At 55.8% G+C, this 25,459-nt stretch overlaps 2 protein-coding genes and 1 long non-coding RNA gene across 3 annotated transcripts in view; 2 read left to right on the top strand and 1 right to left on the bottom strand.

Annotated features, from left to right (window-relative positions):
- The window catches only part of LOC135404871 (hydrocephalus-inducing protein homolog), a 271,661-nt gene that overhangs the window by 127,996 nt on the left and 118,206 nt on the right, over nucleotides 1-25,459 (bottom strand). The gene's annotated exons all lie outside the window — the stretch shown is intronic.
- LOC135406214 (uncharacterized) lies at nucleotides 3,745-4,658 on the top strand. The gene is made up of 3 exons (XR_010426231.1): nucleotides 3,745-4,111; nucleotides 4,268-4,392; nucleotides 4,470-4,658. It is a non-coding gene; the product is annotated as an uncharacterized LOC135406214 (long non-coding RNA).
- Nucleotides 6,214-9,584, top strand: LOC135406316 (PHD finger protein 7-like). The gene is made up of 9 exons (XM_064640729.1): nucleotides 6,214-6,408; nucleotides 7,593-7,667; nucleotides 7,995-8,101; nucleotides 8,179-8,341; nucleotides 8,429-8,628; nucleotides 8,750-8,863; nucleotides 8,997-9,115; nucleotides 9,265-9,360; nucleotides 9,471-9,584. Exons 1-9 carry the CDS (start codon nucleotides 6,214-6,216, stop codon nucleotides 9,491-9,493), a joined length of 1,092 nt encoding a protein of 363 aa, XP_064496799.1. The 3' UTR covers nucleotides 9,494-9,584.

The following is a 25,459-nucleotide window of genomic DNA, read 5'->3' as shown; positions in this document are numbered from 1 at the left end:
TCCCCCCAGCTTGGTGCGCCCTGGGAACTGCCTGAGGCTGCACTCGATGCCCTTGTGCAGATCATTGAGAAAGAGATTGAAGTGCCCTGAGCCCAGTGCTGAGCCCTGGGAACACCCCTGGCTGGAACTCCATTGCCCACCACTCCTTGGGCCTGGCCATCCCCACAGATGTTTGCCCAGTGAAGAGATGCTGCAGAATGTGTTTGATAAAGGTCCTGTAAGCCCAGAATATTGGGATGAGTGCAGATTTAGCTCTGCACAACACAGAAATTCTTTCACTGTCTCTTTTCCTCCCTCTGTGGACTGAGGGATCTTGTGACTTCAGTGTGTGACTCCCTCTGTGCAAAGGGCAAATATGGACAGAATGCGGGGCAGGGAGTGTTGGGGGGACCTTGGGCTCTGTGCTTGACACAGAAGGTGTTTGCCATTGGTCTAAGACTATCTACTGTGCAAAGAGGACTTCATTGGAGGCAATGTGGACCTAATATACAGCAGGGGAAGGACTTCTGGGTTTTATTGAGCTGTGCCTTCCTCTGGTTTTGTTTGCTGGCAATAAATGAACATCCCTCTGTGTCTCAGGCAGCTCTTTCTCCAAGCCAAGCAGGTGGGAGTTGGTGCCAAGGAGCTGAAACCTGCAGGTCCAGCCTTGAGTGGAGGGAGCTCAGATTTGCCCAAGGCTGCTTTGAGTGCCAGGGGTTTGATGAGGGAATGGTGGGGTGGGGATAGGGATAAAGTCTGATGGATTGTCAGACATAAAAGGGTCCTGATTTTCTGATGTATTCAGACTGAATTAGGAGGTGCTTGGGATCAATATCGACTGGGGATTGCTGATATCAATGTTAAAACAGGAAAAAAGTAAACAGGACACAAAAAACCCATCTTTTTTAATGGTTTTATTAATATAAGATATTCACTTTGAATGCACTTCTGAGATCTGTCTAATTAACCACAAAAGAATTGAAGACTTAGAAGTAAATTATTCCCAGGGGCTTGTCTGGTTAAGATGCCATCTCTGAGAAGAGAGTGTGGAGGAATGAGCAGACAAGGAGACCATCCCTGGGGCTGGGGAAGCAGGAACTCAGAGTCACTGTTTCCAGGTGGCAAATGGACTGTGGGATGTTTCTGTGAGAGCCCCTAAAGGGTTTGCTGGTTTCGGGGGGAGTACAGTTAAATTTCTTCCCCTGCACAGGCCCATCCCCAAGGGTCACACCATGAGCCTGAGAGGATCATGCAAACACTTCTTGAGCTCTGCCAGCCTTGGTGCTGTGCCCGCTGCCCTGGGGAGCCTGTTCAGTGCCCAACCACCCTCTGGGGGAAGAATCCTTTTCTAAGATCCAACCTAAACCTCCCCTGACACAACTCCAGGCCATTCCCTCAGACCTATCCCTGGTCCACACAGAGCAGAGCTCAGGGCCTGCCCCTCCTCTACCCCTGCCCAGGAAGTTGGACCTGCAGTGAGGTCTCCCCTCAGTCTCCTCTTCTCCAGCTGAACACACCAAGTGCCCTCAGTGTCCTCACACGCCTTCCCCCCAGGGCCCTTCCCCATCCTCGCTGCCCTCCTTTGGACACTCTCTAATGGCTCAATCTCTCCCTTCCATTGTGCCCCCCCAGACTGCCCCAGTGGTGCAGGTGAGGCCGCCCCAGGGCAGAGCAGAGCGGGACAGTCCCCTCCCTGACCCGGCCGGTCATGCTGGGCCTGATGGCCCCAGGACAGGCTTGGCCCTCCTGGCTGCCAGGGCACTGCTGACTCAGGGCCAACTGGCCACCCACCAGCACCCCCAGGGCCCTTTCCCAGCGCTGCTTTCCAGCCTCTCCTTCCCAGTCTGTCCGTCCGTGCGGGGTTGCCCCATCCCAGGGCAGAATCCGGCACTTGCCCCTGTTGTTGGGGACGGGGTGGGGGCACAGCGGGGCCGCACATGCAGGAGCGGGGAGAGAGGGAGATCTCCCGGGGCAGTTTGTGGCCGCAGGGAGAGCTGGGGGAGTCCTTTTGGGTTTGGTCCGGGACCTGGTTTTTGGCCACCTCTTTCCCTTTTCCTGAGGGGAAGTTTTTCTCCCCACGGGACACCTTGTGGAGAACGACTGAGAGAGAGAGACCGACCCATCTCAGAGCGAGGCATTCTGCTTTCAAGACTGCCTGTGGGGAAAAAGGGACTTCTTTGCTGGCTGTGAGCAGCTGTTGAACTGCCAGGACAGTCCTGCCTTCTCTCCCCCCTCCCTGGATTGCCACAGGTTTCTCCCAGCACACCTGGGGAATTGGGACTTTGTGTTTGTTCTGAAAGTTTTTGATTGCACCATTTGTTGTTTATTTAGATTTTGTTAATAAAAAGTTGTTTCTTTTCCTTTTCCACACTTCCACCTGAAGTTTCTTAATTTCTAAGTTGTAATCTTGTTAGATAGTAAGCAAATTATTCTTTATATTATTGTTCAAATAGAGTACCATTGGCCTCTCCAGTTGCGTGTTTGAAAATGGATTCTGTTTCCAGAAGTGCAAGAAGTTCTTAGGTCACCAGGGAGTTTGCTGTAACTGCCTGTCTGTGCTGCCATGGACCCCTGAGGGAGCAGGAAAGCAGCTGAGTGCACCAGTTCTGGAGCATGGGACCCAGGAGCAGGATCCAATGGTTGCCTTTGTGCAGCATGATTAGGTGCCTCTGCGCCCAACGCTTGAGCCTGCCCAGGACTCACTGGACGGCAGCAGAGCCTTGTGGTGCCTCAGCCACTCCTCCCAGTCCCATATCATCAGCAAACGTGCTGAGGGTGCTCTCCGTCCCTTCTGCCAGGTCACTGGGCAACCGGTCGAACGAGGCTGGCCCCAGCACTGAGTGCCACGCTCACAACCCTCTGAGCTCTGCCATTCAGCCAGGTCTCAACCCCCTCAGTGTCCACTCATCTAAGCCACACTTCCTGAGCTGCCTGTGAGGGTGTTCTGGGAGGCAGGGTCAAAAGCCTTGCTGAAGTCATGGCAGACAACAGACACTGCTCTCCTCTCACTTACCCAGCTAGTCACTCCAGCACAGAAGGCTAGGAGACTGTCAGGCATGATTTTCCCTTCCTTTTATTCCACCGGCTTAGAGATGACATGCAGCATGAGCTGTTCTGTCCCCTTTCTGGGGGTGGAGGTGACTGTATTTGACCTGTCATTTCCTGGGTCCATCTTGCTGCCCTTTTTGAAGACTGGAGTGATGTTGGCTTTCCTGCAGCCCTCAGGCACCTCTGCTGGGGAATCAGCATCCCTGATGTGCTGGCAGTGTTCCCTGTGCCAGGGGCAGGAGCAGAGATTTGCCTTGGCCAGGGCTGGAGCCCTGGAGTGGCACTGCCTGAACAGCACTTTTCATCCAACAGTCCTTGGTGGCTGCCCCAGGGCCTGGCATTTGACCCTGTGCTTGCTGCAGCAGCAGCCCCGGCTCTGTGGTTACTGAGGGCTCGGGACCCGCCTCGGAACCTCGGTTGCCAAGGGGCCGCCTTACACTGGGGGGGGGGGGCTGAGGCCATCCATGCCCGTATTTCAGGTGCAGGGTGCTGATGTCACAGTGGCCACTGTGACCCGTGGGGCCAAGGGCACAAAACCGGACTCTGGGCTCGGGCTCAGTGTCACTGTTTCCTACCTCGGAACCAGTGGAGGAGCACCTTGGAAGAGACCTTGGTGTTCCGAGGAAAGACGCCCTGCTATCACCATGGCAGACAGACACGAGCAAGCCCCCGAAGACAGGCAGGAAGCCCCCGAAGACAGGGAGCCAGGTGAGAGCAAAGTGCCCCTCCCGCAGCCTGGCAGAGGGGCTGTCAGGGTGGGCAGCACAGGTGCCATACCTGGGGCCATTGTCTCTCTCTCCTCCAGCATGCCTGCTGTGTCAGCAATCAGAGGCTGACCCGGACATCTGCGGAGAAAAAATTTTCCTATTTGGGCTCTGTGTCCACAAGCTCTGCCTGGTGAGTTGCACTGCGGGCTCCCTCCACTTTTTGACAGGCAGTCCCTGCCACTCTCTCCTCATCAGTGAGTGTCCTTTTCCTGCAGTTTTTTGTCAGCAACTCTCCTGACCGCCCCGTTCTGCGACTCGAAGACTGGGATATTGACGAAAGAGAGATCCCAGATATAGTCTCCCGGGCGGCTCAGCAGGTGAGAGCCTGACAAGAGCAGGGAGATTTGGGCCAGGCGAGGTTTGCTGGAGCTCAGCCCAGACCCCAAGCAAGAAAGCCCAGCCCTTCCAACCAGCTCTGGGACAAGGAGGAGGCCCTGAGGCTGCTGCTGATGGGGCTGCTCTGCTCTTTCCAGAGGTGCTTCATCTGTGGCCAGAGCGGGGCCACCATCCCCTGCTGGGAAAGACACTGTGACCTGAGATTCCACCTGCCCTGTGCCAAGCAGGGAGGCTGTGTCACCGAGTTCATGCCACCATACAGGTACCTCCTGTCCCCTCCTCCCCACCACCAGGGAAGGGCCCAGCACTTCTCACCTCACCCACTCCTTTTCCCCCCAGGGCCTTCTGCCCCGCACACAGACCAGATCAGTCAGTGTGGGTGACTCCGGAGCCGGGCACCGAATGCCTCATCTGCTTGGAGCCTGTGGAGAACAGACAGACCTTCAACACCCTGGTGTGCCCAGCCTGCAAAACCGCCTGGTTCCACAGGGACTGCGTCCAAGTAGGAGTGGTTCTGTCACCCCGGGGGGCACACAGGGGCTCAGCAGCACCAGGGCCTCACTCTGGCTGTTTGTGTTTCTCCTGCAGAGACTGGCTCTGCATGTTGGACTTTATTCCCTCCTGTGCCCCATCTGCAGAAGTCTTGATGGCACATTTCGCAGGGATATGGCCATCATGGGGATCCGAATCCCCTTCAGGTTGGTGTCCTTCTGCCTGGCTCACAACACAGGGGGTGCAAGTGCTGTGCTGTTCCAGGGCCTGCCCCAGCAGTCCTGGCCCTGCCCTGTTCCGTGAGTCCCGGGTTCAGCTTCCCGCAGGAGTTGGAAATGGCACAGGGGGAAGGCAGGGACACCCTGCAGCTGCGCGATGCCAGGGCAGAGGGAGGTCATCAGTTTTCCCTTTTCCCATCAGAGAGTCATCAGAGGAGGACATTAATGCTTTCGTCGAGTTCGGAGAGAGACACAGGCACTGTGATGCCAATGAGTGCCTTTTTCCAGGAGGCAGGCAGGAGGCACAAGAGGGGGGGTAAGTTGCCAAAGCTGCCTCCCGAGGCTCTGCAGGGCTAGAAGCAGAAGGACCCCGGAGAAGAGCTCAGCTTCAAAGCTCCCATGCTTTGGACACTTTGTCCTCACCTCCATGAACCTGTTTGCTTCCCCAGGCCCTGGGAACTGCTCCTGTGCTCCTCCTGTGCTGCCGAGGGCACCCACAGAGCCTGCTCTGGCCTGAGGGCCAGCATAACCAGCTGGGAATGTGATAGCTGTGCTGGTCTGGGCACAGGTAAGAGGCAAACAAACCTGGTGACCCTGGGCCTGGTGCCCCTGGACCTGGCAGTGGGTGCCCAGGGTGGGTGTGGCAGAGCCGCACTGCTCTGGCCTATCTTGACCCAGGTCTGGAACGATCTTGTCCCTCCTTCTTCCCCTCACAGCCTCTCGAGATGACTTGGGGCTTGCTGGTTTCAGCGTGGCCAGACAGTCAGAACTGGAGCCTTCTGACAGCTCCAGGGAACCTGAGACCATCAGCCCCAACACAGGCAGCCTGGCGCTACCAGGGCTGTCTCCCAGTTCTTCAGCACTGGAGACCGTCAGCCCCAGCACCAGCGCCCACTCCGAAAACAACTCCGGCCGGCAACATCGGGCCCAAAATCCACAGCTTCGGTCCAGAAGTCCCCTGGACAGGAGCCATGTGCCAGCACCAAGTCCTGGGAGGCGCAGGCCCACGCAGAGACAATCAGGGACATCCTGCAGGCGAAACCGCTCCCGCCTGCAACGTCAGACCCCAAATCCATCTGGCCGGTCCAGAAGTCCCCATGACAGGAGCCATGGGAGAGCACCGAGTGCTGGCAGGAGCAGCCACATCCAGGAAACATTGCGGACATCCTGCACACAAAATCGCTCCCGCCAACAGCATCAGACCCCAAATCCATCCGGCCGGTCCAGAAGTCCCCATGACAGAAACTGTGTGAGAGCACCAAGTGCTGGGAGCCGCACCCCCAGCCAGGAAGCATCAGGGACATCCCGCAGGCGAAACCGCTCCCGCCTGCAACGTCAGACCCCAAATCCATCCGGCCAGTCCGGAAGTCCCCATGACAGGAGCTGCATGCCAGCAGCGAGTGCTGGGAGGCGAAACCAAAGGGAAACAGCAGCCAGGACTTGCCAAAGACAACACCACTCCCGCCAGCAGCGTCGGACCCCCAATTCATCCAGCACATCCAGAAGTCGCCATTACAGAAACCGTGTTAGAGCACCCAGTGCTGGGAGCCCCACTCACCGCTCAGACGGTGAGACAGGGACCCACCACTGACATGTCCCATGCCAGACAGTGAGGAGGAGGCCCCCAAAGGGAGGGAGCCAGGTAAGAAGCAAAGCACCTGGTAACCCTGGGCCTGGTGCCCCTGGGCCTGGCAGTGGGTGCCCAGGGTGGGTTTGGCAGAGCCGCACTGCTCTGGCCTATCCTGGCTGGGCCTGGGGTGGCCTTGACATTCCTGCTTCCCCTCACAGCCTCCTGAGATGACTCAGAGCTTGCTGGCCCCAGCATGGCCTGACTGTCAGGACTGGAGCCTTCTGACAGCTCCAGGGAACGTGAGACCATCAGCCCCAACACAGGCAGCCTGGCGCTACCAGGGCTGTCTCCCAGTTCTCCAGCACTGGAGACCGTCAGCCCCAGCCCCAGTGCCCAGCTGCCATCTCCTGGATCTTCCGCACCAGAGACCAGCAACCTCCATACCACCCAACAGGCAACATCAGAGGAGACTCTGGAATCCCCCTCACAGGAGACGAGCAGCTCCAGCCCTGACAGTCAGGTAACATCGGGGTCATCCCAGAAAAGCTTCCCAGAAACTGAGGACAGCAGCTGCTCCAGCAGTCGGGGGCCTGACCGACGGCAAAACCACTCCCGCCGGCAACGTCGGGCCCAAATTCCACACCTTTGGTCCGGAAGTCCCCAGGACAGGAGCCATGTGCCAGCACCAAGTCCTGGGAGGCGCAGGTCCAGGCAGAGACACTCAGGGACATCCCGCAGGCGAAACCGCTCCCGCCTGCAACGTCAGACCCCAAATCCATCCGGCCGGTGCAGAAGTCCCCATGACAGCAAGTGCACGCCAGCACCGAGTGCTGGGAGGCGAAATCCAAAGGAGACAGCGGCCAGGACTTCCCAAAGGCAACACCACTCCCGCCAGCAGCCTTGGACCCCCAGTTCATCCAGCACATCCAGAAGTCACCGTGACAAGAGCCGTGTTAGAGCACCCAGTGCTGGGAGCTCCACTCCCCGGTGGGACGGCGAGACAGGGACCCACCACTGACGTGTCCCGTGTCGGACAGAGAGGACGAGGCCCCCAGATGGATAGAGCCAGGTGAGGGCAAAGTGCCCCTCCCGCAGCCTGGCAGAGGGGCTGTCAGGGTGGGCAGCACAGGTGCCATGCCCAGGGCCATTGTCTCTCTCCCTCCAGCATGCCTGCTGTGTCAGCGATCAGAGGCTGACCCGGACATCTGCGGAGAAAACCTTCAGATAAATGGGCTCTGGGCCCACGAGTTCTGCCGGGTGAGTTACTCCATTTTTTGACAGGTAGTCCCTGCCACTCTCTCCTGATAAGTGTCATTTTTCTTGCAGATTTTTACCAGCCACCTTCCTCACCACCCGGCTCACTGAGGGGGACTCAGGGCTTTTCTCCCAAGGGATATCCCAGATATAGTCTCCTGGGCGGCACAGCAGGTGAGAGCTTGACAAGAGCAGGGAGATTTGGGCCAGGCGAGGTTTGCTGGAGCTCAGCCCAGACCGCAAGCAGGAAAGCCCAGCCCTTCCAACCAGCTCTGGGACAAGGAGGAGGCCCTGAGGCTGCTGCTGATGGGGCTGCTCTGCTCTTTCCAGAGGTGCTTCATCTGTGGCCAGAGTGGGGCCACCATCGCCTGCTGTCAAACAGACTGTGACCTGAGCTTCCACCTGCCCTGTGTCACCCAGTTCATGCCACCGTACAGGTACCTCCTGTGCCCTCCTCCCCACCACCAGGGAAGGGCCCAGCACTTCTCACCTCACCCACCCATTTTCCCCCCAGGGCCTTCTGCCCCGCACACAGCCCACAGCAGGCAGTGGAGGCGACTCCAGGGCCGGGCACCCAATGCCTCATCTGCTTGGAGCCTGTGGAGGACAGAAAGACCTTCAACACCCTGGTGTGCCCGGCCTGCATGACCGCCTGGTTCCACAGGGACTGCAGCCAAGTAGGAGTGGTTCTGTCGCCCCGGGGGGCACAGCAGGGGCTCAGCAGCACCAGGGGTTCACTCTGGCTGCTTGTGTTTCTCCTGCAGGGACAGGCTCTGCGCTCTGGATTTTTATCCCTCCAGTGCCCCATCTGCAGAAACAGGCACACTTTTCTCAGGGATATGGTCACCATGGGGATCCGAATCCCCTTCAGGTTGGTGTCCTTCTGCCTGGCTCACAACACAGGGGGTGCAAGTGCTGTGCTGTTCCAGGGCCTGCCCCAGCAGTCCTGGCCCTGCCCTTTTCCGTGAGTCCCGGGTTCATCTTCCCGCAGGAGTTGGAAATGGCACAGGGGGAAGGCAGGGACACCCTGCAGCTGCGCGATGCCAGGGCAGAGAGAGCTCATCAGTTTTCCCTTTTCTCCTCAGGCCACCATCATGGGAGGGCATTAATGTATTCACTGAGCTAGGAGAGAGACACAGGCACTGTGATGCCCGTGAGTGCCTTTTTCCAGGAGGCAGGCAGGAGGCAGAGGAGGAGGGGTAAGTTGCCAAAGCTGCCCTCCAGGGCCCTGCAGGGCTTGAAGCAGAAGGACCCAGGAAAAGAGCTCAGCTTCAAAGCTCCCATGCTTTGGACACTTTGTCCTCACCTCCATGAACCTGTTTGCTTCCCTAGGCCCTGGGAATTGCTCTGGTGCTCCTCCTGTGCTGCTGAGGGCACCCACAGACCCTGCTCTGGCCTGAGGGACAGCATAAGCAGCTGGGAATGGGATGGCTGTGCTGGTCTGGGCACAGGTAAGAGGCAAACATCCCTGGTGATCCTGGACCTGGCAGCGGGTGCCCTGGGTGGGTTTGGCAGAGCCTGTCTGCTCCAGGAGGGCTGGGGGCACTGCTCTGGCCTATCTTACTCTGAGTGGCCTTGACCCTCCTGCTTCCCCTTACAGCCCCCATGGAAGAGCCTGAGCTTGACAGCCCCAGCCTGTCCACACAGTCAGGCTTGGAGCCTTCCCATGAACCCAAGACCATCAGCCCCAGCACTGGTAACCAGGTGCCATCAGGGATGTCTCCCAGTTCTCCAGCACCAGAGACCAGCAACCCCAGCACCACCCAACAGGCAACATCGGAGCAGTCTCTGCAATCTCCCTCACAGGAGATGAGCAGCCCCAGCACTGAGAACCAGGTGACATCAGACTCATCCCACAGCAGCTCCTCAGAACCTGAGGACAGCACCTGCTCCAGCAGTCCTGGGCCTGACCTGACACAAAACTGCTCGTGCCAGCAACGTCGGACCCCATTCCATATGGCCGGTCCTGGACTCCCCATGACAGTAACTGCGAGTCACATCGAGTTCTGAGAGGCAAAACCCAAGGGAGACACAGCAGCGAGGACATCCCGAAGGCAAAACCACGCCCACCAGGAGTGTCAGACCCCAAATCCACAGAGCCGGTCCCAAAGTCCCCATGACAGGAGCCATGAGCCAGCACCAAGTCCTGGGAGACGCAGGCCCAGGCAGACACAAACAGGGACATCCTGCAAGCAAAAGCACTTCTGGCAGCAATATCAGACCCCCAATACACAGAGCCAGTCCAGAAGTCATCGTGACAGGAGCCGCGTGAGATCACCAAGGGCTGGGAGGTGCAACAGCGGCCAGAAGCATCGAGGACACCCCAAAGGCGAAACCAGTCCCGCCACCAATGTCGGACCCCAGATGAATGCAGCCAATCTAGAAGTTGCCGTGACAGGAGCCGTGTGGCAGCCCCAAGTGCTGGGAGATGCACCCCCAGCCAGGAAGCACGAAGGACATCCCACACGTGAAACTGGTTCTGTCAGCAACGTATCAAATCCCTTTATCAAATCCCTTCAATAAATGTATAGGACTGCTTTTTAAAATATTTTTATGTATTTGCAAAATTATGCAAGTGGCACTTTTGATGTTGTAGCGTTTAGTATTTTCATTGTAAAGTTTCACCTGACACATTGGAGACTATTGCAAAGACCAAGGCTTAGTAGTATCTTGTTCAGGTTTCCCTTTCATCCCCCTTGGCTTTTGGCACAGCTTTCCTTTCCTTCCTATTCTATGGTTTCCCCTTGGTGTTGCAAGGGAGATGTTTGGAATGTTTTGCAATCCAGCGGTGCCACCGCCTTGATGCACTGAAGGCAGGGAAGCACTGCCGGGGTGTTGGCAGCCCCGTCCTGTCCCTGCTGCCGGCGGCCCGGGGGCAGGAGCACCCCGGCAGTGCCATGGCGGGGTTCCCCTCAGGTGTGGGCAGCCACAGCCCAGCTCTGCGGGGCGGCCCCGGCGGTGCCATGGTGGGGTTCCCCTCAGGGCGGCCCCCACTGCCCGTGCACGGTGGTGTTGCCGGGGCAGCCTCTTCCCCAGGCACATCTGTGGGCTGTGACCCAGCGGCGATCGCTTCCCGCTCTAAGAGCCCGCAGGAATGGCTGCCTGGCTCCAAACTGCCCGCCGGGAGCGCGCTGGGATCACAGGGGGAGCTCTGCCCGGGGCAGCCCCCGCACTCAGTCACCCCGAGCCTTCCCGCTCTCCCCGCACATGGCCGGCGCTTTGGGAACGGCCGCGGTCGGCGCTGGAGTGGCGGCGCTTGGGCACGAGGGAGCGCCGCGAGCCCGGGAAAAGAGTCAGGAACATTCTGGCACTGAGGGGAGCGCGGGTGCGGAACTTGGGCACAGAAATGATCGTGGGCCCGAGCGGGGGAGGGTCCTGGGCAACGGAGCGCAGGAGAGGACGGCGAGCGATGAGTGCTGCGGGTTGGGCTTCGCTGCCCTGGAGGCAAAAACTGCACTGTGCACCATCCAGAGATTTCCCATCGACCTTTCCCAAAACCTGCCAAGTGGGACAGGACATCAGACCTGCGCCCTGCCCAGACCCCAGGAAAGCTCCCCAGGCAGCCACCCCAGGCCCCACCATGGCAGGGAGGGCATTTGGAGCAGTCACCCCACATTGTGAGTCCCAGGCCAGGCCAGGCCACTGCTTTCCACACAGCCCCAGCCCCCATTTGCCGACAGGGCTGCCCCTCACACCGCCCTGCTCACCATCTCAGCTCTCTGCGACAGCCTGGCGAGCCCTTCCAGCAGTAGCCTGGACATCCCCACATTTGGACAGCCCTGATGGCTCTCGATGTCGGGCTCGTCAGCCAACTCCTCTGACTCAGCCTTCCTGGAGGACGACTGCAGGAGCAAACAGAGCCGTGAGGGGCCGGCAGAGCCTGCAGGGCTGGCGGGAGGGGACCAGGGCCTTTAGTGGTCACTCACAGCCATGGGTTGGGGTGTGGGGGCCTTCTGCAGAGCAGCGGAAGCACTGTCTACTGCAGCAGGTTGGTAAAGTCCTCCAAGATCTTGGCCAGAGTGGCCCACGGTGGGCCAGTGTCCGTCAGGACGGTGACCGCCAGGATAGGAGTGCACCTGCCCCCAGCAACGGGTCCCAGGGAGCCACCACGCAGGCAGGAACAGGCAGGGTGTCCCTGGGGACACAGGCCTGCCTCAGCCCTGGGCGCCCAGCTGCCCTCAGGGTGTCTCCAGGCCCTACTTTGCTCTCGTGTCTCCTCGGGACATCCCGAGGAGCCCCATGTTCAGACAGCCCTGCGTGCCCCCAGGACACCCCTTTTCTGTCCCCACACCGCAGAGCCTGACCTGTGAGCCCTTCAGTCACATTAAATGCATAACATTTGCTCAAGCTTAAGAGAAACCATGGCTTTTGTTGCCTCTTCTCTTTCTCCCACTGACCAGCAAGAGCTTTTCCCCACTCAACAGCTCTTCCAGCACCTTCTCCCAAGGCCTTTGCCGCGCCCCAGGCCCCTGTGCGGCACCCCGAGCTGCCCCAGGGGTGGCTGAGTGGCCCTGCCAGGCTGGCGGAGTCTTGAGGGGGGCTTAGGGCTGAAGGGAGGAGGATGGCACCCAGGGGGATTCCTTGGATTCACCAAGGAAGGCCTAGACTAAACTACCCCCGGGATCCAGCTGGAAGGGCCAAGCTCCTCAGCATGCTGGGAGCTGTCATCTGCTGGCACAGCCCAGCTGAGCGGCCGCATTGGTCCATCTGAGGGGCCAGGAGCTGTAGTCCTGCTGCTCTTGCCTCAGTTCTGTGTCTCTTCTACAGAATCCGAGCAAAGAAGCCCCCAGAAGCCCAAAGGGCCCTGGAACAGCCCCTCTCTGACAGCCCCAGAGGTGCCCTGGAGCCACTGCCCAGTGTGACCCCGCTCAGGCACCTTCAGAGCCCTGCTCTGCCCTGGGGGGCTGGTGTGGGCGTCCACGCTGCCTGGGGACAGCCAATGGGGACAACTGGCAGTTGACAACAGGAAAGACCTGGAAAAGGCTATCTTGGCAAAGAGTCCCCCCACTTTGAATTTCCATCCCATCCCCTCAGGACTTGTTCATTTTCCCTTCCGGTCCCCCCAGGCCTAGAGCCCTCCTCATACCACAAGTCCTCTCTGAACCTTCTCTTGTGCTGGGGCTGCCTCAGCCTGGGCCATTTGCCCTCTCAGCACCCTAAGGCACCTTTGGATGTGCTCCAGAGGCCACAGTTTGTCCCCTGGTCCCCACAGTACCCCTCCATCCCCCTCCCCGCACCCTTCCTTGGAGCCTCACGAGCCCTCCCTTGGCCCTCGAGGGACACAAAAGCCCACAGTTTGCTCTTCTGCAGCCAGGAGAGGCCTCTTGGCCACAGTCCCACCACAGGACTCCTCCACCTGCCCTGCAGCTGTCTTCAGGCCAGATCATACAATCACAGAACCATTTAGGTTGGCAAAGATCTGCAAAATCATCGAGTCCAAACTTGCGCCCATCCCCACCTTGTCAACTAGAGCAGAGCACTGAGGGAGTGCCATGTCCAGTCTTGTCTTGGATACCTCCAGGGATGGGGATTCCACCACCTCTCCGGGCAGCCCCTTCCAATGCCTGACAACCATTTCCATCAAGAAAAGCTTCCTCATGATCACACACAAAACCTCCTGAGGCCCTCAAGTGCACCCCAGGCCCCGCAGCAGAAACCACCCAGTCATCATGGCCGGGACCCCCGGGGCCCCCGTGGGTCAGGAAAAATACACAGCTCGGGGGGGCAACCCCTACAATAAATAACTCGAGTAGCCGTTGTTTTTCTGCTTCACTCGATCCCAGAAGTCGCCCCTGCAGCGGGCCCGCGTCTAAAGCTGCTCTTTCCAATCCTCCTAGTCCTGGGGTTCGCCTACAGAAAATTGTTGAATTTAAAAAAAAAAGAAAAGGTGTGGCAGTGCTGTTCATGAAGCCTTCAGCAGTTACCAAGAGTTCTGTTCTGCAGAGATTTCAACTCTCTCCTAAATTCCACACTCGTGGCTTCAGGCCATGACTTGCCAGAGCAGTCCCAGAGCTGGCCACTGCCCAGAGATGCCCTGGGGCAGCTCAAGGGCCCAAGTGGGACAAGTGCCCCAGGGTGTGTGGGAGCCCTTTGGAGCAGGAGCTGGTGGGCAGGAAGGGCCCAGCTGGGGAGGGTCAGGGAATCCCCCCCCTCCAGCCCTGCTGCCCAGGTTGAGGAGGGTCCTCTCCAGCACAGCAGCACATCGTGTGCCCTTAGGGGCTGCACTGCCAGGGCTGTTCCCAGGAACTGACCAGCCAAGGTGAGGAGTGTCAGAGACTGAGATGGTTCATGACTGTCCTGGGTTGAAAAGGGCTTTCCCCTGGAGTTGGAAAGTGGTTAACCCCAGGAGGTGGTGTTCTTGGTGTTGACCCAATCAGCACCCCTGCAAAATTAAACATATCACAACAGGCTGGAAAAGAAGAGATTACGTAGCCGAGAGAAGAGCGGCAGCCACGGGCTGAGACCACGAGGAGAGAGGGGGCCAGGGAGCCCCACTGGGGGCCAAGACCCCCCAGCCCCCCGGCTGGGGCTGTAGAAACTCGGAACAGTGTTAAACTGGGCCCAGTACTGCGGCCAAGAGCCGAGGGAGTTTTTCTCCACTGTGAGTGGGCAGCAGGAGCGGCAGCAGAGACAGCACTGAACAGAGAGCTGTAGCTGAGAGCCAAGAAGACAGTCAGCAGGAGTGAGGTGGCACAGAGCCAAGCTGAGAGACACAGAGATGCCCGACAGAGAGACAGAGCACCAGGCTCAGCAGAGACTGTTTGGGGTGAGCCTGGCTTTATTTCTCCAAACCCTTTAAGACCCCTCTTGGAAGGAGGGGGTGGGCTTCCACTTGAAGGGAGTCCTGAAATGCAGCAGCAACTAGAGAGAGAGAGAGAGAGAGAGAAGCTGAGAAGCTCAGAGATGTCCTGGAGCTGGACCAGGACAGCCAGGAGGAATGTGGAGGGGGGAAGAGGCTTTCCTGCCCCTCTTCGCCATGCTGACAGTTTGAGACAGAGCAAAGGAGCTCTGCTAGAACGCTGGGGGCCAAAACTGAACTGAAAGCCCTAAATGTTCTGACTCAGGAGGAACTTGAATCCCCTGAGGAAGGGACTGTCAGGGGTGCCCAGTACCCCGTGATATGACTGTGGAGAGGTGAGTCTTGTCCCTGCTTTCGCAGTCCACGGGAGAGAGACCTTGGGCTGGAGCCGAAGGGCCGAGGGGTGAGAGAAGACCCCTGTGTTGTAATGGAGAGAGAGAGAGATTTTCCAGCTCTGACAAATCCAGCTATGACTGCTGCCTTGAAGAGGAGAGACACTGCTGCCCTGAAAGTGGAAAGGATCTTTTCTTCTTCCCTTCTGAACGTTTATTGGAGGGAAAGGAGGGATTTGATCTAATGTAAATATATTGCTCTATCATAGGAGAGATAGTTAGAATTGTGTATATAATGTATTATAGTATTTATTTGTGTAAGTAATAAACTGTAATAGAATTCCCTTCCCCCCATACTGAGCTGTGTTTTGTCTGAAAACCCTCTCACACTGAAACAAACTGGGGGGGGGAGGGGGCTTGGACTTGGAAATTGGATTTGTGAGGGTCGCAAACTGCCACAATGATTTATGCATTCTGGGATTGCCAGGGCACTTCTGCAGGCTGGGAAGAGGCAGCTGGACCCATCCCCCCTGCCAGTGCTGCTGAAGGTGTCAAGCCCTGAAAAGGCGAGAAGAGCCGTGTTTCCCAGGCCCCTCACGGGAACTCTGTGCAGGCCCAGCAGACCTTGGAGGCTCGAGGCACGGCCCAGAACACTGTCCATGGATATAATAACTCATAACTTCTTGGAGTGTGGGGGCTTCCCTCCCTTACCCCAAACGGGTCAAGGCCACCACTTCAACTGACAGACATTGGAGCTGCAACTGCCAAGTTCCATCTCTGGACCCCGTGGGCAGTGACTATAGACAGCTTTCCACTCTCAGCTTTGCTTTCCCTTACTCTCCCTTACCCTTATCCTGCCTTTCCCTTATGCATTTTCCCTAAAGGTTCTCTCTATGCCATGTTGCTGTAGATGAGAGATAGAGATGATAACACCCAAAATGGCAACATACCTGTTTACCTTTGAAACAACATTGTTCTAAAATAAACCCTACATATATATGTTTTCAAACACCGATTATTCAGTGTCGTTTCACTCTAATCCACCCCAAGGGATTTATTAATAAGAACCTGGTTACCCCCCCCTTTCTGGGGTGGGTGGTAACAGACCCCTTGTAGCAGGATGTTCTACCTGGAAAAGAATCTCGTCAGAGAATGCAAGCACTGCCAGCTCTCTGTGGGGAGTTACTGCTGGTGCCAAGGGGTTGGTTTAGTGTTGAACTGGGCCCAACCCAGCCTGGTTCCCCAGCCTTCCAACACACATCCTGCTTTTGGAAGCAGAGTTTGACAGATCAGCTGCTCACTGGCCTGGGAATATGTGACTGCTGATCCATCACTGGAGAAGCATAAAAGCCCAGGGCCAACTTTGACAGAGCAGATTCTTCCACAGACTTTGTTGAAGTGTGTGCAGCTTCTGCCGTGAAGCAGGGACAGCTCTTGATGGTCACTGCCCAGGGGGGAAAAGAAAGAGAGAGCTCTGCCTTGATTTATTTCTATCAGACCCCGCCGGGCCCTCCCCGCTTCCTGCCGGGATCGGACACTGCCGGCGGCCCCGGCCCTGCCGGGCTCCATCAGCCTGAGGAATTGCTCCGGAGGAGGGGTCGGGGCTTCCTCTTGGGCTTCGTCTCCCTGGCGCTGGGGCTCGGCTTCTACCTGTGCCAGAAGGTGAGGGGGGTCCCAGGGGGTCGCGTGTCCCCCCAGAGCGTCTGTGCCCCCCCGGGGACCCCCCACCCCGGTGTCACCCCCTTTTCTCTCCCCACAGAGCTCCTGAGCCGCCGGCGGCCACAACCCCTCCCTGGGGCCTCAGGCCCAGCCTGGACCCCTCCCCGTCCCCGTGAGGTTTTTGGGGGGGTCGTGTGTCCCCCCTGTCCCTGCTGTCACTCTGCCTCCACCTGGTTGCTCCCAGTGATCCCAGGAAAGCTTCCCAGTTTTCTCCAGTGACAGATCTGGGAGGCAGTGGGGGAGGGGTTTGAAGGAATCCCAAGGATTGGAGCTGAGTTTGGGGGGAGCAGAACCGGCCCCGGGATGGATCGGGAATGGGGACCCCCCTGTGTTCCCCCAATGTCATCTCGCTCTGGGGGGGCTTTGGGAGGGCACCTGCCCCTCAATAAAGCACCCAGCTCACCCCAAAACGTGCTGGGAACCCCCCTACACTTCCCCAAAGCCCTTCAAGGACCCCCAAACACACTCAAAGCCCACCCAGGACCCCCCCAACCCCTTTTCTGGGGGACTTCTCTGGGCACTGGTGGTGCTGGGAGCCCCCCTGGCTGCAGGCGAGGAGTGGGGAGTGGGAGGGGGGGTGGTTGGTGGGAAAAGGGGGGTCAGAGGGGATAAAGGGGTGGTGGGACCCCAAACTGAGTGGGAGGGGAGTGGGACCCCCCAAAAGTGGAGGGGGAGAGGCACTGAAGTTTGGGGGGTGATGAGAAATGGGTGGGAGAGGTCAGAAGAGTGGAGAAAAGGGGAGGGTGGGACCCCCAAACTGATCATGAGGGGGCTGGGGAGTGGGGGGATGATGTGGGAGGGGTGGGAAGGGGGGCAAAAAGTGGGGGTTGGGACCCCAAAAGTGATCCTGGTTGGGCTGGGGATTGAGGGGACCACGGAAAAGCAGGAGGAACAGGGAGAAGGGTGGAAAAGGAGGGGTGGTCTGGTGGGTCCGGCAGTCCCATGGGGGTCTTTGGAAACCAGGTTTTGGGAAAGGGAGTGGTTCCCCTGAGCTCCCAACTTCCTGTGGGGTGCTGGAGGCTGCTGGATCCAATCTCAGCCTTGAATCTTGTCAACATTTTATATTTAGAGGAATTACAGAGGTGTGACTGAACCACTTTTGTCCCCCAGGTTTTAATGATGGCAAATCAGATCTATTGATAGAAATGAAATTATTTAGGGTTATGATGCCATGGAATGTTGATGCTAAAAAATAACTCCAGGGACACCTCCAGGGACAGGGACTCCACTCCCTCCCTGCCCAGCCCATTCCAAGGCCTGATTACTCTCTTGGGAAAAAATTCCTTCCCAATATCCAGCCTAAACCTCCCCTGGCACAGCTCCAGACCCAGCCCTCTTGTCCTACTGCTGCTTCCTGGCAGAACAGCCCCAACCCCACCTGGCTACACCCTCCTGGCAGGGACTTGCAGAGAGTCAGGAGGTCTCCCTTGAGCCTCCTCTTCTCCAGCCTCAACACCCCCAGCTCCCTCAGCCTCTCCTCACACCACTTGTGCTCCACTCCCTTCCCCAGCCTCGCTGCTCTTCTCTGCTCCTGCTCCAGCCCCTCCAGGGCCTTCCTCAGCTCAGGGGCCCAGAGCTGGACACAGCACTCCAGGGGTGGCCTCACCAGCGCTCACTCCAGCCCAACAATCCCTTCCCTGCTCCTGCTGCCACACTCTTCCTCACACAGGCCACCATCCATTGGCCCTCTTGGCCACCTGGCCACACTCTGCCTCCTCTTCAGCTTCCTGTCCATCCCCACTCCCGGCTCCCTTTCTGCCTGCCTGCTCTCCAGCCACTCTGGCCCCAGCCCAGGGGGCTGACGGGGCTTCTTGTGGCCAAAGGGCAGGACCCGGCCCTTGGCCTGCTTGACCCTCATCCCCTTGCAATCAGCCCATGGATCCAGCTAGGCCAGGTCCCTCTGCAGAGCCCTCCTGCCTTCCAGCACATCAACACACCCCCAGCTTGGTGTCAGCTGCACATTTGCTGATGGAATGCCTGGTTCTGCAGCAGCTGCAGATGCTCAAGGGGCAGCAGGACCAAGTCAGGGGCCTGGGGGGGCCTGGGGGGCTTTGGGGTGCGGGAGGGTCCTGGGGGAGCTGGGGAGGGGCTTTGGAGATTGGGGGTTTAGACCTGAACAGACCAGGACAGACCAGTAGCTCCTCACTGCTCCCCAGATCTCTCCTGGAGCTGGGTCATGTTGTCATGGGGCACCTAAGCCCCCCCCAGTGCCCTCCCAGTACAGCCCAGTGCCCCCAGTACAGCCCACTGTGTTCCTGTCCCAGGGTGCCGGGCGATCCCTCTTGGGGGGGTTGGAAGGGATTTGAGGGGGGAGCTGGGGGAGATTTGGGGGGATCTGCAGGGGTGGGATGGGGATTTAAGGGGGTTTAGGGGGGCTTTGGGTGCATTTAGGGAAGTTAAAAGAGGTCTTGAGGGCATTGGGGGGTCAAAGGGATCTGTGTGGGGAGGGGATTAAAGGGAAAATGGGGGTTAGGGGACATTTGGGGGTGTTAATGGGGCCTGGGGGGGAGAGGAGGGGCTGCACCACGAGCAGCTGAATCCTGAAACCCCCCTGGTGTCCCCAAGACCCTCTTGGTGTCCCTAATTCCCCCTTTGACACTCCAAGACAACCCTGGTGTCTCCAGTGTCCCCAGGGCCTCCTCATTGCCATTATTCCCTCCTTGACACCCCCAATTCCACTGGCCCCAAGCTCCTCCTCACTGGCCCCAAACCCCATCCCTGATGTCCCCAACCCTCCATCTCACCCCAGGAGCCCCCCCAGAGCCTCTGACCCCAGAAACTTCCTCCCCTCCACGCTCACAGAAAGGCCAAGGGCATCTGGGGACACCTTGGGGACAGTTGGGGGGCTTTGCAGGGCACTGGGGGATACTGGGACACACTGGGGGGAACCAGGGTGTGGGAGGCGTGTCCAGGGCACAGGGTACGTGCCGGGGCAGAGAAGCCCAAGGGAGCATGCGCCGACACAGGTAACCTCATTGGTTAAAGGAGTCACAGGGTGTTAAAGGATAAAACCGTGCCGAATTTGAAATAAACTCTCTTTGTTCACCATCACACGAGGAGGTGTTTTTCCTTATTATATAAGGACATTTGAGTCTTCTACACATGGCGCACCCGAACTTGGGACTCTTTTAACTTATATTAAGTCAGTTTAGATTATCCTGAACCAGGAAACTCGTGGTAGATTCCGGTTATCGAGTCTATTATTTTGACTCGGGAATCTTTCACCACAAAAAACCAAGACGTCTATAACCCGTTGTCTCAGTGACGTCTGAGAAACGGAAAGTTAGTTTAGGAGCTCCCAAATATTAGGAAAAGTGCACAGGAACGAGAGGAAGAAAGAAGAAAGAAAAAGCCGACAGATCGAAGCGGCTGGAGAGGGTGGCCCTGATTCCGACTTACACCGGAGCGGTGAGTCAAGCTGAACACAGCGGCACATCTCACGCGGAAAGGACTTCTTCCCTGATCGGTGTGGTGCGCTGCAGCTCGGAGACCCGGGCCGTGGAGCACTTTCAAGCCGCCAGGAGAAGCCCCGCTGTTCGCCGCGGCTCGCCCGTGTGCGAAAAAGCGGCTCCGCTGCTGCCGCCTCTGACATCCTCGGCGACCGCCAGAGCCCGTGGAGCCTGAAGTGGTTCCTGCCCGGCAGAAACTGCCACAGCTCCCCGCCCGCCCGCCGCTCCTGCCGGCTCTGCCGCGCTTAAAAACCGCGCCGCGCCTTCCCGCTGCAGCGCCCGACCCCCGCACCGCACAGCAATCTGCGGGGACCCCGGAGCCGCTGCCGCCGCCCCCGCTCGTCACCGCCCGCCGAGCCCGCCCTGCGCCGGGGGCCGCCGCTCGCCGCAGCCACCCCCCACCCCAGCCACAGCACCCACGCCGTCGGAGCAGCCCCGCGCCCCCCCCGCCGCAGCCGGAGCAACCCCGAACCTCGCAGACACGTCAGAAGAAAAAAAAAGCCGGCAGGCGAACAGCCAAGTCGGAACTGAAACTGCTACACAAAGGAACTCCCAGCCATGTGCTCCGGCACCTGCCTGGAGCTAAGGGAACATAAGATGCTTCGTTTCCATAGCAACCTCACAGAGACATTGAAACATTAACTTTACTGCTAAAATCTTACCATATTCTGAACCAAGACACACACACAAGCAATTACCAAACTTGCAACGCAGGAACAGAAACTCACGGGACATAGAGGGGGGAGGGAGAGGAGCCGTTCGTGATTTAAGTACTGGGTCAGGAACCGGGAGCCCAAGGGATGCAGGTCAGCGGGAAGGGACGGGGCTTGTGACGCGAGATCCCAGCCCATGGCACCACCGTGGGGGGCCCCGTAATGGTGATGGGGGGGTTAACCCAGTTTATTTGCCACCCCATAGCGCGAATGATCGCCGACCACGTGCCCAGGCATGGGTGCCACCATCTTCCCCACCACACGGACCAGACACCGATCCTTCTCTCTGGCCCCGGCGCAGCCCCGCCCCACCCACAGACACCAAGGGGAAAGCAACCCCACCCCCTGCCCACTGCCCACCACCACCCCCCCAGGGAACCGGGTTCGCTGGAGCCACAGAGGGGGAGGAGTGGGGGGATGGGGAGAAGGAACCAGGGATGGTTCCACCGGGAGGGAACGTGGAGGCGAATGGGGGGAAGTCAGTTAACACCTGGGAACAATGTCTGGGCGAGGCACTTCAAGTGGGAAGCTTGAATAATATTCAGGCGTGCCCAAACAAATTCAGCCAAAGCCAGTCCCCTCAGCGTCAACCCCTGTATGGGGCTACAGAGAAACTGAGGCCTTTGGTAAGAGAATCTGGTATGTCCTTAACCAATACTCTCAAGTATTTGGAGGCATTGAGTTCCATCTATTTTTTCACCACATATGACTGGAAAGAACTAATGAAAATAGTTCTTAGTGACACCCAATATACAGTCTGGTTAGCTGACTTTCAGAAAAATTGCTCTGCTTATATTAAATACCCACAGGCAGGCGTCACAGCACACCAGTTAAGTGGGGATGCAAATTATAATTCATTAGATACACAATCTAAATACCATAGAGAAATATGCGACGTAGTAGCCAGGCAAGCCCTAATAGCTATGAAAAACACTCTCAGTACAAACCAAGATAATTACCTGTTCCCCATTAAAGTGTTACAAGGTTGTACTGAGCCAAATTTGAGATGTTTAGACCAGCTGCAGTCTGCTTTAAACAAGCAAGTTGAATACAATGAAGCCAGAGAGATGCTGTATAAGCAGTTGGCTCTTGAAGAGGGGAATACAAGCTGTGAAAGAGCCTTGCAGACCCCTCCTGCAGGGGAAAATTGCAACATTCCTGAACTGGTTCAACCCTACCAAAGAGTTAGCTCTGAGAAGCACCAACCTGCCTTTTTAGCTGCAGCCTTAGATGCCCAGCTAAGAGTACAAAAAGAAGTCAGACACACAGGTAGTTGTGTTAGATGTGGAGACACTGATCACTCTCAGAAAGATTGCCCCTGGAGACCTCTAATAGCAACATTTCATAAGCACCCTAGCAGCAGGGAATGGACTGAGTTGTACCAAGGGTGCCATAAGCAAGGCAAGAGATAGGTCGCAAGCATTGCACTGCTTGTGGGGGTACTGCTTGCTGTACTCCTTTGTAACACCACTTTTCATGTGCAAGAGAGGAAACAACTTAAGGCAAGCCACAATATGCCAATAACCAGCCCCCAAAATACCCATGTACTCTGCACCCCCAAGAAAGGGGACAGGTGGAAAACACTGCAAATGTTAAGAGCAGAACACGCAGTCAAAAAACATGCGGAAGCCTTGCAGCTTGGACTGCCCCTACCTATAAAGCTTCCAGGAAATTGGCCACTAGTGGTAACTGGTTCAAAGAACTATTCCTTTACCACCCTTATACACCATGGGGATGCCCAGAGACTTTTCTCTCTCGTCATGGCCACGAACAATGCACAGCCTATGCAAAATCACTGCTGGGCTGTCCCTCCTCAGGAGATGCAAAGTAACCTGACAAGGTATCAAACAGCCATGATACATCATTATGCAGAGGACACATTGATAACCACGGCCACAAGAAATGAACTGCCATTCATTGTTACTGCTCTAACCAAAATTGTTCAAGATGCAGATCTTCAGATTGTTTCAGGAAGGATCCAGCAACCACAACTCTGGGCTTGCCCTGGACAGGAATCCACGCAGCAAAAAAGTTCTCCACAGCTGCTACAGCTCGAGGTAAAAAACACTTTATATTTACACGAGTTGCAGAAGCCTCAGGGAGCTGTCAATTGCTTAAAACCTGTTTTAACCATAACCACAAGGGGCCTACACCCTCTCTTTGTATTGCTAAAGGGGAACTCCAACCTAAAGTCTGACAAATCTCTAGCTGCAGAGGCAAACCAAGTGTTAGAAAATTGTACCAAGGTGATACAAGCAGACAAAACAGGAGAAATCCTGAAAGGCAAATCTACCTAGTCCTAATTCCCAGCAGGTACCGACTTTGCAGTATTGTTCAGTGGGATCAAACTGAGAGAAGCCCACTGTTAGTTCTAGAATGGCTCTTCCTGCCACACACACACCACCTAAAAAATGTGTAAACTGTTAATGAGATGTTTGCAAAGCTTGTCATTAAAGGCAGAGCACGACTGCGGGAATTGGACAGAAGAGATCCTGCCTTTTGTCAACAGTCCAGCTTCAAAGGACAATTTGGATAGGATGACAGCTGAGGACGCAGGATCCCAAACTGCCTTGGCAAGTGGTGGTAATATTTCAATCCATCTCCTTAAGCACAGATTGTGGGCAGAAAATGGTAATTTACCTTTAAAAGCCACACCAGATGCAAACCTGAAACAGTAAAAGGTCTCAGAGCCTTCACAGATGCATCTGGGAAAAACACAAAATGCTGCAATGTCTTGAGTAAATCCTGCCACAGAACAGTGGGAACGAGAACTACAGACCGTGAACCAAGGCTCTGTGCAGGTTCTGGAACTGACTGCCGTTCATATTGCCTTGGAAAGTTTTCTGAACAACCCTTAATGTTGTATCTATGTCTGTTATACTATAAGGTTCATACCCTGTCTTGAAAGTTAATTTCCTTGAGATATTGTTAACCCTCACCTGTTGTTTGAAATGCGTTCTGTTTGGTTCCCGTGATTTACAAAAGGTATGATTTCTATACAATACACACAAATCACATGCTGACAGGTCAGAGCCAATAACTGACAGAAACTAAGAAGCTGCTAAAGCAGCAATGTTTAACACCATACCCAGAGTTCTAGAGCAAGCAAAATTAACTCATTCATTTTTCCATCAGAATGCACATTCTGTAAAGAGCCAATTCCAACCCATGATTAATAAAGCTCAGACATTATCAGGGCATGCCCACACTGTCAGAAAATCACACCCATGCCATCTCAGGAAAGCATTAACCCTAGAGAGTTAATGGCAAATGAGATCTAGTGAACAGATATACACATCTCTGAACTGGACATATTGAAATATGTACATGCACATAGATACACATCCACAAAACATAACTGCCACAGCATCCACTGGACAAAACACAAGAGTGTAAAACACAATGATTTAGTTGCTTAGCAACCTTTGGTACCCAAAAATGGATTAAAAATAATAATAAAACAGCTTTACTTCCTATCAAATAGGAAAATTCTCATGTCACAAGCATTCCACAATAACCTATAAGACAAGCACATCACACATTGAAACACATACTAGATAAAAACAAAAAGGGGGAGAATCTGTGTAGCCTGCAAGAACATCTGTAAAAAGCTATGTATGTTATCAGTTTTTTAAATTGTGACAGCACTGAAAAGCATAAGTATGAAAAGCAACATAAACCCCAGGCTTGTGCCTCTCCCGAACCACCGGTCGTGGTAAGGAACTTGATTTCAGGACAGTGGACGAGATCCCTAGATTTTGTGACAGGGGGAGGGAGCTATGCCTGTGTAGCTACAAGAAAAGAACTTAAGCAGATTTCTTCCAGGTGTGTAAAATCCTATTCAGGTACACGACCACAGCAGCAGGAACCAGAGTAACGCAGAAGTTTAAAAAGAGTTATGTTTATGTTTCAGGTTTACATTAAGGAATGACCAATGTGGTAAAAAGCAGTCTGTAAAATGTGTGTGTGTGAGTGAAGGTGGCCACCGATGAATGAAAATGAATGAAAAGAGTGAATGAATGAAAAGAGTTGTTTGACTGGTCAAATATTAAAACACAAAACACCTCACAAAATAACATTACCTCAGCCACAAGGTTGCTTTTAAGAAAATTTAGTTTTGCTAAGATTATCCTGTTTTTTAAATAAAGTTGAATTCCCTAGTTATAAAACCCCTCAGATTAATAAAGGTTGTAAGTTTATACACGGTTGGCCTAAGGCCCCTAAGTTAATAAAGTTATTTCTCCAAGTTGCACTACCCTTTAGGAATATAAGAAAGTTTTATAAGGTTTACCATAGAAGTATAAGAAACCAAGCAAGCGATGTGCTGGGTCATTGCAAACCTTGGTAGTTTACAATGTACTGTTTTGATTGTATACACTGTTGTTGTTTTGCACTGTTTTTGTGACTTCTTTAGATAATTAAGAGCAGGGTGATGTGGGAGGCGTGTCCAAGGCACAGAGGACGTGCCGGGGCAGAGGAGCCCAGGGGACCATGCGCCGACATAGGTAACCTCATTGGCTAAAGAAGTCACATGGTGTAAAAGGATAAAACCACACCGAATTTGAAATAAAGCTCTTTTTGTCTCAGCACCACACGAGGAGCAGTTATTCCTTGTTACACAAGGACTTTGCGTCCCCTACAGGGTGAGTGACTTGGCGTCGGCTGAGGAGCTCTGGCCGTACGAGTTCAGGTTGATATAGTCAAGAGACTCGAGAAAATTAGGGTTGCAGGGAAATAAAGAATTTATTGAAGAACAAATAAGCAAAACGGCGAGCCGGGCGAT

The sequence above is a fragment of the Pseudopipra pipra genome, chromosome W (genome assembly GCF_036250125.1).
Source record: "Pseudopipra pipra isolate bDixPip1 chromosome W, bDixPip1.hap1, whole genome shotgun sequence".
NCBI lineage: Eukaryota > Metazoa > Chordata > Aves > Passeriformes > Pipridae > Pseudopipra > Pseudopipra pipra.
This window is presented reverse-complemented; position numbering and strand designations above follow the sequence as displayed.